Here is a 14,402-nt window from a genome sequence, read left to right as displayed (position 1 = left end):
GTTTGTAGGATGTTGGTAGACGATGGAATACGTGGGAGTATTTTGCTGTAACCGAAGTGGAGTACACAGAGATTTCCATTACACCCCGAAGAAAAGAATTCTGCCACTGTTGTCAATGATCCAACTCGAGATGAGTTAAAACAGCAGCTGCTGCCGTCAAATTCAAAATAACTGATTATACAGGCTGGCAAATAATTGTACAATCTATTGCACAGTGTGAATGAAAAAAAAGTTGAAAAAAAACGTACTCTTCATCAAACACGAGAAGCTTATGATAGGTATTTTCATAAAATATGATGTGTCCTTTACGGCCAAGCATTTATTTGCATTCCTGATGTCGCTCCAGGTTTTGGAGAGCATGCAGCTGAAACAGGAAGTAACGCACATAGAGGAAGAGAGGATTCAAGTTGTGAACAACATAGAAGAGTTGGAGCAGAAGATCAAAGACCTGGACAACCAGATGGAGGAGTCTGTCCGAGAGGTACAACCTGACACTTGAACAGCTTGATAGAGTTGCTTCTCATCTCGTTGCTTCTCATGAAGTGAGATGCAGAAATCATGCATTTAGTCTTTTGTTTGTCTCATGCTGTCTGATTATTTATGTAATCAAGTTGGTTTTACTTTAAGCATCCAATACATTGTTATGGCAGTTTATTTACTCTGTGGGGCCGTTTTCCTGCAGATGGAGGTGGAGTGTGCTCTGCTCGAGGGCGAACAGGAGTCAGAGATGACCCAGCTGCAGAGGGAAAAGGAGATTCTGGACCAACTTAAGAAAAAGATTCATCGTATTGAGAAGCCAAGCCACACTGAGAAATCGCAGGTAAACAAAAAATGACCATGATCAAGCCATAGCAGACATAGTTTGTGCACACAGGTTCGCAGGCACTGAAGCAACAGCTCAAGTCAACTGTAGGGGATTAGTTCAGGTCAACCACAGCTTCCTCCAACAGGGCTTCAGTTACATTTCCCTTTAAATCCAAACAAACAAATCATGTTTCCAAGAGGAAATGCTTAAAACACCAGATCAAGGGGACTCATCACAAATGGGATCTGCAAAGCAGCATGGAAAGTTGTTTTAAGACAACTCAACATGAACTGTTGACACAAGAAAGAGTGAACAAAGAGCACAAACGTAAAGACACGTTTTTAGCATGTAGACCTGTTCGCTGACATTCTCAGCAGCAGTAGTTTCCTTGTAATCTGGGCAGAACACCTAAACTGACTCAACTGGAGAAAACATTTGTTCCGTATTCCCCTGAATTAGCTCATGTTAGGATTGAACGCCAAGACTCATAGAAAAAAGTAATTCACCTGTGTGGTCTGGTTTTTCTTTTATTCCCAATGTGTTTCTTTTTGCACCTTCTTTTCGTGACCTTGTTTGGTGGAAAACGAAATCACCTGAATCCTTGGAAGGACACACGCTTAACACTTATTATGTTGCCAAAAATATATTAAATGCTTACGTTTTCATTAGCCTTAAATAGAGTGCCAAAAACACCAAAAACTGGTTCCATTTCCATACAGGTATGCACAATATATTAAAAGTTATAGTATTTATCGTATACTATTCATGTTTTTTACTCTATTGTCGTATTGTGCGTGTGCGTCTGTGCTGTTTCTCAGGACGCTGGAGAGCAGAATAAAAGTTTGGAGGATTTGGAGTTTCAGAAGCTGGAGAGAGAAATTATTCAGAGCGAAGAAAAAGACAGTCAGAGCCAAGAGCTGCTGCGAGAGATCGCAGAGTGTCAGCGTATTGCAGTCACACGCAAGGTACGAAGTTCTATGCGAGTGCATGTAGCATGTGTAGCATGTTTAACATCCGAGCTATTGCTGGCACCGCATCCCTTTTTATTGTCCAACATCCAGTCAGGCTTATTTACAGGATAAAAATGACAGTATTTTTGGAACATAATGACAGAACACGACTCAACATTTTCCTTAAAGTACGTCTTGCTCTCAGATTTCAGTAACTGGCCCACAGAAAAAGCCCAGTCCTAGTTTAAGATGTAGTTAAATTATCAGATAAAGTGCATTTATTCTGTGCTTTATCTGACCGTAATCCGTCAAATCATATGCGATACAAGATCTGTTGCGGCATATTTAAACTCTGGAAACAGTTTTGATTTACAGTGATGATTTTAAATATTGGCTTTCTTTTCAATTACTACATTGTGGTTTGTTGTCATTAATCTAACTACAGGTTGTGCATGAAAATAAAGCTGCAAAATTGTGAGGTACGCAGCACAAAGCATGAACTTATTACAAGAAACAGCAATACCAACACTGGTAAGCATGAAATACTATTTGCGTACTAATAAAGAAATAATTGATGGATTTTTCAATCCAGGGCAGTTCAACAGAGAGAGGGCAGAGGCTGAGTCTAAAGAAAATGTTAACAAAAATCTCTCAAAAATGTTGTATATCCCATCCCAAAATTACAATGTGCCCTTGTTCTTTCTGCTGCTGCTTCATAATTAAACACATTTCTGCTAATGTGCAACATTGCAGGATAATGCCTTTTGATATTGTGCTGTCTTCTTTCACAGGAAAGACTCATGACGCTGAAGAAACAGTCCTCACAGATTACCTTACAGACTCAACAAGAAAGAGAAAACTTCCAGAGAGAGAAAAACAATTTGCTCGTCATGCTTCAGAAGGTAAAAAAAAACAACCTCTTTGATATACATGTTGAAATATTTAATTGAATTTACTTGAAGATCTTACCCCGATGTCTACAGGAGAGAGAGAAGCTGGCGTCTATAGAAGGAAAGTATGCAGAGTTGTCTGAGGGGCAGACCTTCACTAACAACCCTGCAGCCATGAGAGAGGTAGGTGTAAGTTACAGCTTCAATGGCACTTTATATTTCCACCAGCAGAGTGCTGCTCTGTCTCTGTCACACAGTGAATGACCAAAGTGTCAATGTCTCTGATGAGATGTCCCATTATGTGTAATTGTTTTTACCCTTTGTGATCCCTCTGATTTGTCTCCTCACTGCAGCAATCTCTGAAGGAAAGGAAAAGAAGCAACAAAGAAAACTCCTGCCACCCGAGTGACAGCCTACCTCATAAGAGGAGCCAGCAGCTCCTCACCTCTTATGGCAGATCCCTGGGACGCACGCTTCCTCCCAAGGTCATTTACCTTTTGGTCAAAAGTAATCTTAGCTGCCATTGAAGGAAGTAGGATCAAACTGGTTGCTTGAAAGAACTATTTGCATTTATCTTATATAAAGCGCACTGTGATACTATGGTAGAGGCCTTACAGCCAGAACTGGAAAGGTGCATTCAGTAGAGTGCAGATCACTTCCAGGTGTCTGCAAACGACCACTGCTGTATACTATGAGGTTGAATGAATACAACCCATAATTGGCTAACCCCCCGACACGTCATAAAACACACTTCAGTCAAACTCAAATAACCCCTCAATCTACCTAAGCAATCGGCTTGAAGTCGTTGTACAAGACGTGCCATGCAATCTTTTAAAAACAAATTGCACTGAGCTGTCTGCACGCGGAGCAGCGGCGATGTACAGCAATGTGCGCACGGGTAGCTCTGTTAGCTGTTAGCAAAACACAACGTCCAAAACATCAAACATGAATTACAGAGCAGCAGCTGGGGGTTGTCCATGCTCTCAGCTGTGTTATCATTAGTGGCCCCTACCAGCTGGGGGGCCCATGGTGTGTGAGGAGTCAGCAGGCAGTAAATGGCAGTGTAAAACAAGAGGGGGAGGGAGAGGAGGGGGGAGTCACTGCAACCACAAGAGGTCCTCAAGCATGTAGCCATAATTGGTCACTCAAGAAATGGACACAGAAATGCATAGGTAAAAATAAAACCGATAAGAGTTTTTAAGAAATGGCGCTCGTAGTGAATCTGGACTGCAGAAAAGGGGATTTCACTGCCCTCATTACTTGTAGCCAGAAATATTTTTACTGTTTGTCTCTAGAGAATGATCCACCCAAACAGGAATTCTCCGTTTCAGTCTGGCGTACAACACCCATCCAGCTCACAAAGTTTGTAGCAATGTGAAGGTTGTCGAGCTTGAACAACATGTGTGCTGATGTTTCCCCCTCAGGCCCACTTGCCTTTGTCTCAAAGCTCCAGCTGTGGCAGCGTCATCCCACAAGGCTTCAGTTTCTCCCCCAGGGACCTGAGCACCCGCCGCCTTCCCAAGAGTGAGTCAGTGGGTCGGGCTGTCGCAGTTTGTCTGCATCAAATCTCTACTACGTGGCCAACTTCAACCCTCGGGCGTTTTACATGTAGGGCAAGAAATGTTGCTGCAATAATCTGTGGCACAACACAAAGGGAGCCATATTTTGTCCACATCTGATATCAAAGACTGAACAACCGCACAGCATATCAGATAGAAATGTGTGATCTTTAGGCAAATTACTTGTTTGCACAGATTTCCCAAAACCTATAACATATAAAGAGGATCTTTATTGGTAATGGCAGTACTTGGGATGTATACTTTATTATATATTAGAAATCATGGAAGATTAAATCTTCAGTTGCAGAATCCACTTGTTAAATTCCATATTATAATAACAGTTTCTGAGATTCAGAATGTTTTAAGATGAACAGCAATTCTGCATCAACTCGATTTTCACATCCCAACAGTCTTAATCCTCCTCCATCCAGTTTAATCAATTTAAATATGCCCTATTGCTACAGACAGATTTTTCTAAAATTATAGTGAATGAATATTTTAATATTGTATCTTGCATGCTGTGAGAATTTCTACTTTCTTACTGTAATATTTTCATCCGTCAGCAGGCAACAGCCATGCACTCATGAATGAAGACAGGCAGAGAAGAAGCGATTATTGCAGCAGGATGGTGTCTGAGACCAGCATGTTCTTAGACTCCTTTACCTACCCGGACCACGGCCAGGCCTCAGATACCGTCAGTGTGGACAGCTCCGACAGCCTGGAGACCAGCTTCTCCGCTTGCTCCCCAGACAACATCTCCAGGTCAGAGAGAAAGCACGATGATGAAAGGTTACTTTGAAAAGCATAGACGGAGAAAATATGTGTGAGTCAGAAGAAGAAGAGTTGTATATTTAGAGTATGAAGGCCGCAGAAGATGATCAGGAGAGAACACTGAGAGAGGAAATGCTTTTGGTTTTTGAAGAGGCTGTGATGTTCTGTGTTTGAGTGAGATGAGAGATAAACACTTCCACATGATGTCTGGCTCTCCTTACACTCTCTCACGGACATTTACATCAGCATTAGCACATTCAGCCTCAGCCTTTGTAATGGTGTTAGTGGCCATTTGTTGTGCTTAAGCTTGGAGCTTACAAGCTAGTTTCTTTCAAAATAAAGAAAAACCCAAAGACTGGCTGGTATTTGTACAAATAAGTATGTTTGCATGGCCTTTTTTTGAATTGTTACAAGTTATTTTATCACCTTGATGTTTTTTGTTGTTTCAGCTTTTCATATACAGTAAGACAGAAAGAGAGTGTCTTCTCCCCTTCTCGTGTTTGACCACTTGTGTTATCCATTTTCCATCAGTGCCAGTACGTCCAATATGGCAAAGCTCGAGGAGATGGAGCGTTTACTCCGAGAGGCCCAGGTTGAGAAACAAAAACTCCTTGAGCATCGGGTAATGGACCAAACCCAACCAAGACTTCCTGTTTATATGGATGTGTGTATTCGATGATGGATGTCATTTACACTATGTGGCGTGTGCAGGAGCGTGAGATGGAGATGCGCCGGCATGCTCTGGAGGAGGAGCGACGAAGAAGGGAGGACCTGGAGAAACGCCTGCAGGAGGAGACAAGCAGGAGACAAAAACTTGTTGAGAGAGAAGTGAAGCTCAGGGAGAAACAAAGATCACAGGTATTTAGAGTAACTGATGAGAGGAGGTTGAAATCTGATGGGTTGTTTTTCACTGTTAGCTTTGTGTACACACTTCTTGATCAATCTGTTAATCTCCATAGTCGCGGCTGTTGACTCGCTACCTCCCTGTGAGGAAAGACGACTTTGATCTTCACGGCCATATCGAGGCAGCGGGACACAGTCCAGATGCCTGCTTCCATCTGGCCATCACTGATAAGACCTGTCGAGGCTTCCTGGTCAAAATGGGAGGCAAGATTAAAACCTGGAAGAAGCGCTGGTTTGTCTTTGACCAGAATCGCAGGACGCTCACTTACTATGCCGGTGAGCAACTCTTGCTTTCGGTTCTCTGTTTGAAATATGCAGTTTAGGATGTCAGACTAAGTTTCCACAACAGTGATGTCACTTTGAAGCTATGCCAGGATACTTTGGAAGCGGAGACCGAGCTTTGATCACAGTGTTCACAAGACTCTGTTTATATTCTCCACTGCAGACAAACACGAGACCAAGGTGAAAGGAGTCATTTACTTCCAAGCCATAGAGGAGGTGTACTATGACCATTTGAAGAACGCACACAAAGTAAGTCAGTTTATGTGTCTGGGATTTTCACTATGTGGGATTGTGCACATTCCTCATTTTGGTTGAGTAACGTTGACATCTGTTTATCCTCTGCTTTCCTCTCTCCATTTGTCTCTCTCCCTCAAACACATGCATCATCTCCCCGCTCTATTCTCATTTCACTTGTTTTTATGAACTTTACATTCACTTTTGCTCCCAAGAGCCCCAACCCCTCGCTGACGTTCAGTGTGAAGACCCACGATCGGGTGTACTACATGGTGGCTCCGTCGCCCGAGGCCATGCGTATCTGGATGGATGTCATGGTTACGGGTGCTGAAGGACACATGCATTTCATGGTGTAGCGGATCCCAACAGACCAGGGGACACGGCCCTAAATTTTATTAAACACAGTGGTTTTCTACTCTGGTCAACAACAAAAAAATAACTTTTGTTATTTTGAGCCTACAACCCATGTTTAAAAGGACACTTTATAGTGTAATCGTGTATAACGACAAAACAATTGCAACACAGGTTTCATAATTAAGCTATTTAGTTGTTCTTTTTGTACCAAGAGAGGCTGAAGCGTCAGAAGACGTGCATTAATTTAGTAGTTTGTTTTTCCAACTTCTTTAAACAAAATCTCTGCTTGTATCATATTCCCTTTTATGTTGTGTTTTTTTTTCAGTTAAAACTTCTAAATGATCAGAAACGCTACGTCTGCTCCACTTTTAAACTGCTTTACATACCCATGCCGCTTGTCTATGACAGCTGCAGATCTGCCAAACATCTTTTTAGAACCTTGCATCTTGAAATGTACATATTCAAAATGTTCTACTTCTTCCCTTCTCTTTTTCTTGTTGGCCGTCAGGCTGTATCAGTGGGTCACAACTTCCTGCCAATGTCTTAACAGTTAAGATCATCCCATCTGTATTTGGGTTTTTGTTTCAAATATTATTTCTATAATTAGTGTGAGTATACATTACATTTTTAACTCAGGCATTTCCTTGCTGCTGCCAGACTGGCGGCATTAGCGTGTCTGCTTTTATTTTAAAGCAGGGCTGTATGTCCACCATTCGTATTTCTTAAAACCACATACATGTCCCTCTGTGTCACTAATTTGGGCTGTTCTTCATATATGCAAACTTCAGTCAGGTAGGAGAAATGATAACAGTCACCTTTCAGGTTTTTATTGTTATGAATTATTATAAGCTGTTGAGAAATATCAAAATCACCAAATCACAATGGTACTGCGCTTCACGCCTCACACAGTGCAGCCGACTCCCTATAGTTGAGACTGCAGGCCTGAGAGGACGGGGCCATATTGTGCAGCAGTGATGCTCTCTGTGTGCACTGCATCCCTCGCATGTTACTCCTCAGCGTTTCATGATGTTTTTCCACCAGCAGAGGTCCTCAGTGCAGAGTCATTAAACTAAAATGACGTAATGCCCAGGGCAGTAGCGCCATATTCAATGAGCCATATAATGCTTGTATATGAAATAGATGCATTTATAAACACATGCATATTAATATAATACTTACTTTTTGGAAGCAAAACAGAAATTCTTTTTTAGAACATGTTTTGTAAAATCCATATGTTTGATCTCTACGTTCTTTGACTCTTTTCAACAGTCTGTGTTTGATAATGAAAGATCAGTTGAACAGCATGTGAGCAGCTGCTGCTTGACAGAGTGCAAAGGAGTTGTTGCCTTTTCCTGGATGCTTGTCACTGAGCGGAGGTTTCTCTCATGTTCACATCTCAGCTGCAAACTGTCGTCCACTGTAGGACACACAAGCCTTGAAGCCCAAAAAATTATTGCATATAAATATATATATATATATATATATATATATATATATATATATATATATATATATACACATACATATTAATGCATTTAATATTGAATATGTTTGTATATAAACTATTTTAATCAACTCTTTGCCACAGTTTTTTTTATATATAATTGACATCAATATGAATATGAATTAAAACAATGTATTTTGAATCATATTAGTGATTTGATTACTTTGCCTGGTGAACACACAGTTTAATGACTTCATGACTCATGGTTGAATCGGCTCTTTGTTTATTGAGTTTGAAATTTGTATTTGTATACTGTTGTCACGTATCATCGTGACAATTGAAGGATTTATTATATCCTCAAGCCTTTTAAATGAGTCACCATTTTATGTATATTATATTATCAATGATTAGAGCCAATTCCAACATTACTGTGGCATTATTTTGCTATTTCAACCACTTCACGCATATCTTCAAAAATGTCTCAGATTCACTGGGATCTTAATATTATCTACGGTGTGACGCAGCCTTTTTCCCAATGCATTTAAATGCATATCGTTTAGCCTTCATATTCATAGGTGTGTAGGATGTGTGTCTTTGGTTTCAGTCCATCACAGGAAAGTCAGAATTGTTGATTGTTTTTCTACGCAGCTGGTTTAGCTCAGGTCATTGCACAAACTGTTCAGAAACAAATGGATAATCATACGTCTCAACATTACAGAGCATCATTATGATGTGTAGTGATTCAATAATTCCATATGAAATGATGCATGAAGTAATAATTAGTCCTATTAACTTGTATACTGTGAGTGTGCTCATTAAGGCACTCGTGTTTGTTAACCCCTCCTCTCGACACACGCAGCCTCTCATTGGTTGACCTAGTGGGGTTGTCATGGAAACACAGAATGAAGCATGCTAAATTAGGTTCTAAAGAGGCGCATCGACTCTCCAGAGGCAAAAGCAGACAAACACATGCAGACCAAAGAAAGCCAGGGTGGCCTGAGTGCTCTATGGTGCTGTACTTTATATAACATTTTTTTTTTGGAGGGGGGGGGGGGGCCTGGACTCCAAGACACACATACCATCTACAAACAGATGAACTCTGAGAGAGCTTATGTAATGTTGCTCAAAAGACAATCATTCCAACATGTTCCTTTGTTGTTCTTCACTTAAGGCTGTTGTCACTTCGAAGCACGAAAGACAGATTGCTATAAAAAAAAAAATCATGTGAACGAATGTTGACAAAGGCAGCATTCACTGATCCTGCTTGTGTCAGAGTCATCTTCAAAACTACAAGATTCAAACCAGCAGTTTCCTTAAATGGCGAGAACGATCGAATTTACCATGCTGTGTCACAATGTGAGGCCTCATTACCAAACGTCAGGCGTGATTATAAATCTACTTTCAGTTTAAGAACATTTTTAAATGTTTTAAACCCAAATCGCAGGTGTTACCGAGAGAGAAATCTGTGTTGTGTCTGAGCCTCGGGGGGGGGAACTGTTCTCTTCTCAGGATGACGGTTTCACCCTCTGTAGTCTGTGTCGGCACCTGATGGGGTGAAATCCTCGTGTTCTTCTTGGGCAAATGATGGTCCTTTTTTCCTCAGCTTGCAGCCTGTGGCTGCTTGAAGTACATAGAGGTCTTTTTGTGTCACCTCCACGCTGCTTTTTTTGTAAGAAATTCACCCTTTGTCCTTACGCCTTATGCCTAACACCAGACTCCTTATAACAGCACCGCATGATTTAGATCAGTGTCCCGTCTGTAACCTGAGGTTTGACTCTCACCACAAGTATCTGCGGACGTTGCTTTTCCTACATTTTATGCCTTTGTGCAAAGGTTATATCTAGTCTTTTTTGTTTACTATCCCTGTTTTTGTTCAAGTAACTATCTGCACGTTGTCCTTGTCTGCAATGATATCAAACTCATACTAAAGGTCCAAATCAAATTAACCACTCAGTCATTATGCAGCGCATCCATTGGGTGCATTTCACACTAAGAATAGCAATGACACACATTCCCTAACCCTTTTCCTGATAATAAGGTATGCATGTTAAGCGTTTTCCCTTGCAGCTGATTGGACCGGGCTCTGCTGACATTCATGTGCTCGCTTTTCAGGTCAGTGAGCTTTGAGTGTAGATAGTGTTGAAACGATGCTCCTCTGAGGACACTCTGAACAAAGCTGTATACGATTAGTGAAGATACAACATGTTTGTCACATCTCTTTACTTTCCCGTCTGCCATCTCCTTCCTCATTTAATTATTTAAAGACATGATGTAAATCCTTTTATACGTGCACACATCCTATCCATCTACAAATGGCCTTAATCGCAAAAACATGCAGTATATAATTCACAATATACACATATCTCACCTTGCGAATACTCATATTGTTTTATTGATTAAATAAGAAACAGAACAACATTGATGAGACTATACACAGAGATATTGTTCTCATCTGAGTACAAGTGGGATAAGGGCGTGCCAGTGTACGAGAGATCTCATCTCAGCATCCTCTATGTCTCGCTCACAACGTCCACAGAGCCATTCATAATGGCTGCTGTCTACTGTCCACTTCACTGGCAGGATATATTCCACTCCTACCTCAAAACCAATCTCTTCCAGAGTTCACAGTGAGATCTAATCATGTTACATATGAGCAGGCGGACAGTTCAACATCTTGTGCAAAAATGAATGGCACGTTTTTTGTTGCTACATACTGTACATCCAAAGATAGGTGCGGAATGTAAATTTGGTTGTTGCATTCATTTATAGAGCTCCTGCTGTTCTTCTCCAGACATAAATAAAAAGTAAAGGGACTAGTTATTATCAAAGAGATTTGCTGGAAAGAAAGACCAAAAGATTTTGACGGTTCCTACAAAAAATGGGAGTAACAAAAGTTAAAAGTACTGTAGAAAAGATTTTGAGAGTCTGTCCGAAAAAGCACCTCTTAAAAAGGCACTTGCCCATGTTGTGTGTGTGACTGTGTTCCCAGAAGACCTCTTTTCTTGCTTATCCTTAGTCCCCGATGCTGCTGTGTGTTCAGGTGTGACCCCCGAACCTTTCCTGAGTGCATGTCCAGTTGCCTCAGCACCAAAGAGCCAGGATTGTTGCTTGGGCTCCTTGTGGAGATGTTTTGTGCTTGGGTGCTGTCAGCCTTCTTGACTCTGTTACGGTTGCTTATGGTGTCGTGAAGCCAAGTATAATACAGTTTAGAAAAAGGGTTGTCTTTAAGTTATATTTGAGAAAACAAAAAGTTGCAAAGACATAATCTGTACCATTAAATGACTGAAGTCCATTTATTTATTTTCTCATTTGAGAGCTACCACCTGCAGCTGCAGGTTTGTTCCCAGCCCTGCGGACGGGAACTTTGGACACGGGTATCTTGGTGCGAGAGGGCTCTTTAGCTTGAGGGATATTGGAGGCGCCGTGCTTCACAGGGATCTTTGAGTCACGCGGTAAACTGGTGAGGACTTTAGCCTGAGGAGGCTGCTGACTCTCCTCCTGAGTGTGTTTTGAGGTGGGCACAAATGCCTCAACATCACTAATTTTATCTTTGCTCCCTGCATCATGTGATGAGTAGAAACGGGGCCTCTCCTCTTCTACAGGAGTAGGTGGGTCTCGGCTTGCTTCGCCATCAACATGTTGACTGTCCCGGACAGGTGGCTTGGCTGCTCTGCCCCCTCCAACGACAGGTATTTTGCTCAGTCCTGATGCTTTGACTAGTGGTATCCTACTTTCTCTGGAGGCGCCCTGGAGGCTTGTTCTTGACTCATTATGCAGTTCTTCTGTTTTTGACAGCATGGTCTGGGCCCCCGGGGCACCTGTGCTACTTGGACTAATCAGTTGCTGATTAACTGATGCCTGTCCATTTCCTCTCATTTTTGCAGAGGCTGGGGCCTCACTCAACCAGGCTGCAGGAGTAGAACGAGGAGAAGTGACGGGGCAAGGGGCAGGAGGGGCATTAGATTGAGATACTGTGATTTGAGTAGGAGGGTCTTTAGATACAGAATATGGGATATTGACAGGGGCAGGAAGGCCAGTAGATATTGACACTGGGATATGAGCAGGAGGGGCTTTAGTAACAGAAATTGGGATCTGAGCAGTGACAGGAAGGGCTTTAGATTGAGGATTTTGCATTTGAACAGGAGCAGGCGGATCATTAGACACACGAGCTGGTATTTGAGCAGTGACAGGAGCGACTTTGGACTGAGAAACTTCCATTTTCACAGGAACCGGCAGATCATTAGACACATGCATTGGGATCTGAGCTGTGACAGGAGGGACTTTAGATTGAGAAACTTGCATTTGAGCAGGTGAATCTTTAGATACAGAAATTGGGATTTCAGCCGGAGCAGGAGGGGCTTTGAATTGAGAGACTGGGATGTGAGCTGGAGTAGGAAGTGTTGGGAATGCTGGAATAACAACAGCATGAGTGGTGGGGGCTGGGGCTGGTGTGGGAACAGAGGGCATCTTATCTAAAGAAACTGGCGCAGGAATATGTTTAGTCATGGGAGCAATCGTATCTAATGAAATAGAAGATGGAGTCGGGACAGATGCAGAGCAGGGTTGGGTTCTAGTTGTGGCAGTCGGGGTAGAGGAAGGATACTTATCGGGAGCACTTACAAGGGAGGGAGGGGTCTTACTCAAGTCCATCGGGCTCGAGGTGAGTGTAGGCTTAGAGAGAGCCGCAGATAACGAGCCTGAGGTCAAAGTTGAAGTGGGAACCGGTGTCACCTTGGAAGGGGGAACCGGTGTGGAAAAGGAGGGTTTGGTTGTAACAGCAGAGGGTGGTGATACTATCACTGGCGGCTTAGATTCTCCTGCAGCTGAATTTAGGGAAGGTTTGTAGGAAGTGGAAGGTTGCAGGTTCAAACAGCTCGCTGAATCCAATTTAGCAGATGGAGGTTGAGTAAAAGCAACAGGGGTGGGGGCGCTCTGTGTTACTGGTGGAGCTCTAGCTGATACTGTGGTTGGAGGAGCCACAGACATAGGTTTACTTACTGAGGTAATAACTTGAGGAGGTGCTGCAACCTCTGAAGCCAGTTTAGCCATACAGGTAAGAGTTGGATTAATGGAAGGAGCTTTGACTACAGTGGCCAGTGTGTTGGGTGGAGCTGTGGTAGCAGTAGAGGTGGAGCTCACTGTGGATTTAATTGGCACCGAAGGGAGGTATATTATTGGAGCGGAAAAGTTTGTCGACGTTAACGGAGTAGTTGAAGGTTTTGATGTGAGAGGAGTCGATTTAATTGTAATGCTAGCTGAAGGCTTAGAGTCTGTAAGCTGAGAGTCCGAGCTCAGTTTGACTGAGTGAGTGGTCAAAGTGGAAGATTTGGTGAAAGTCGTGATGATGGCGCTGGGCTTGGCAATTGGAGAGGAAGTTGTCGTTGCCCTGGTCAGAGGTGTAAATGATTGGGTCGAGGCTGTTGTGGGGGCGGCTACAGGAGAGGGCTTGGCCGTAGTGGCAGTGCTGATAGAGAAAGAGGTCAGTGGAGTTGAGATGGTGGATGGTTTGGGAGAGACAGACGTGGATAATGACGTGAAGTCAGTCACCACACCACTGACGGGACTGCTGGCTTTCCCCCACTCTGCCTCCACATCAGCCATGATGTCTCCACCCCCTGTGATCGAGTCAAAGGTCAGGAGAGAGGAGATGTCTGCCAGCAAGCAGCTCAGACTGTTATCACCGGGCTCCAAGGGTGGTTCGGACGTGGGTAAAGGCGGCACATGCTCATTAGTTCTACTCACAATGCTTGGCTTCACCTGGGGACTTAGGGTCTCGACTGAAGACACGGCTGTACTGTCCGGTGTTGTGAAGCTCATGTCAGGCTCACAGCTCTCAGTCTCGAGGCTGTCCAGAGAGCGAGGATGGGATTTGGGGGTGAGGGTGAGGTCCTCTTTGATGATTTCCACACTGTTGGCGCGTGAGGACATGAGAAGTGGGCTCGGAGGTGTTTCCTCCTCTTTATCTTTTGATCGGAACTTAACACTGTTGAAGAGACCCTTCAGCCCACGACGTTGCCGACCAGCGGGCTGGCACACCGTGCGGACTCTGCGGTCCCCCGTTCCTCTCCGGCCGCCCCTCAGCAGCGACAGGAAGCTGAGGGACTTGGCCGAGCTGGCTGAAGAAATGGAGGCGCGAGAAGCAGCGGCAGCCAGCTCGCCATCTTCATCCTGCGGCTCCTCCTCTGCCTGCTCCCTCTCTCCTTGACTCAC

The 14,402-nt window shown here is 43.3% G+C and overlaps 2 protein-coding genes across 2 annotated transcripts; one reads left to right on the top strand and one right to left on the bottom strand.

Annotated features, from left to right (window-relative positions):
- The first annotated feature begins 334 nt into the window (after positions 1-334).
- LOC137798816 (pleckstrin homology-like domain family B member 2) lies at positions 335-7,177 on the top strand. The gene is made up of 13 exons (XM_068595770.1): positions 335-481; positions 683-820; positions 1,624-1,770; positions 2,547-2,657; positions 2,739-2,828; positions 2,999-3,130; positions 4,070-4,169; positions 4,768-4,966; positions 5,507-5,597; positions 5,687-5,833; positions 5,935-6,154; positions 6,324-6,409; positions 6,610-7,177. The coding sequence occupies exons 1-13, from the start codon at positions 335-337 to the stop codon at positions 6,748-6,750; spliced, it is 1,749 nt and encodes a 582-aa protein (XP_068451871.1). The 3' UTR covers positions 6,751-7,177.
- A 3,379-nt stretch (positions 7,178-10,556) lies between these two features.
- LOC137798815 (proline-rich protein 36-like) lies at positions 10,557-14,308 on the bottom strand (the record flags this gene model as incomplete). The annotated part of the gene is made up of 2 exons (XM_068595769.1): positions 10,557-13,153; positions 13,745-14,308. Coding segments are annotated over 2 exons (2,228 nt in total), but the record flags the coding sequence as incomplete, so codon positions are not given.
- Positions 14,309-14,402: the final 94 nt, after the last annotated feature.

The sequence above is a fragment of the Clinocottus analis genome, unplaced genomic scaffold (genome assembly GCF_023055335.1).
Source record: "Clinocottus analis isolate CAN_PGR_092001 unplaced genomic scaffold, fCliAna1.0.p SCAF_319, whole genome shotgun sequence".
Classification (NCBI taxonomy): domain Eukaryota; kingdom Metazoa; phylum Chordata; class Actinopteri; order Perciformes; family Cottidae; genus Clinocottus; species Clinocottus analis.
The sequence above is the reverse complement of the archived record's forward strand: the minus strand, read 5'-3'. Positions and strand labels throughout refer to the sequence as shown.